General features: G+C 41.3%; 1 protein-coding gene across 1 annotated transcript in view; it reads left to right on the top strand.

Annotated features, from left to right (window-relative positions):
* Positions 1-347, top strand: part of LOC119593463 (crustacyanin-A2 subunit-like) — an 877-nt gene extending 530 nt beyond the window's left edge. The window contains exon 3 of the mRNA XM_037942390.1: positions 74-347. Within this exon, the coding sequence (XP_037798318.1) occupies positions 74-306 (233 nt within the window). The 3' untranslated portion in view covers positions 307-347. The remainder of the gene's footprint in view (positions 1-73) is intronic.
* Positions 348-407: the final 60 nt, after the last annotated feature.

The raw sequence follows: 407 nt of genomic DNA on the forward strand, positions 1-407 counted from the left end.
TGGTAGAAACCAGGGATAGAATACTGACCAATGACTCTTTGTAATTATGTGTTGTCCCTTCTTTTATCAACAGTTTTCGCCGCTCCCTATGAAGTGATCGAAACCGACTACGACAGTTATGCCTGCGTGTATTCTTGCATTGACACAGATAAGTACAAGTCCGAGTTCGGCTTCGTATTCTCCCGTACTCCACAGAACTCCAGTCCAGCGATTGACAGATGCGCCTCCGTATTCCGCAGGAACAGCGTCGACTTCTCCCTTTTCAATGTAGTTCCTCATACAGCTGAATGTGTTTACAGGGCATAGACATACACCAAATATCTACAGAATAATAAAAAAAAAATTGACTTACAGTATCAATGTACCCCAAAAAGGAAAGGAACTTTGTTATAATAATTTCTACATGC

This window comes from Penaeus monodon, chromosome 32 (assembly GCF_015228065.2).
Source record: "Penaeus monodon isolate SGIC_2016 chromosome 32, NSTDA_Pmon_1, whole genome shotgun sequence".
Taxonomy (NCBI): domain Eukaryota; kingdom Metazoa; phylum Arthropoda; class Malacostraca; order Decapoda; family Penaeidae; genus Penaeus; species Penaeus monodon.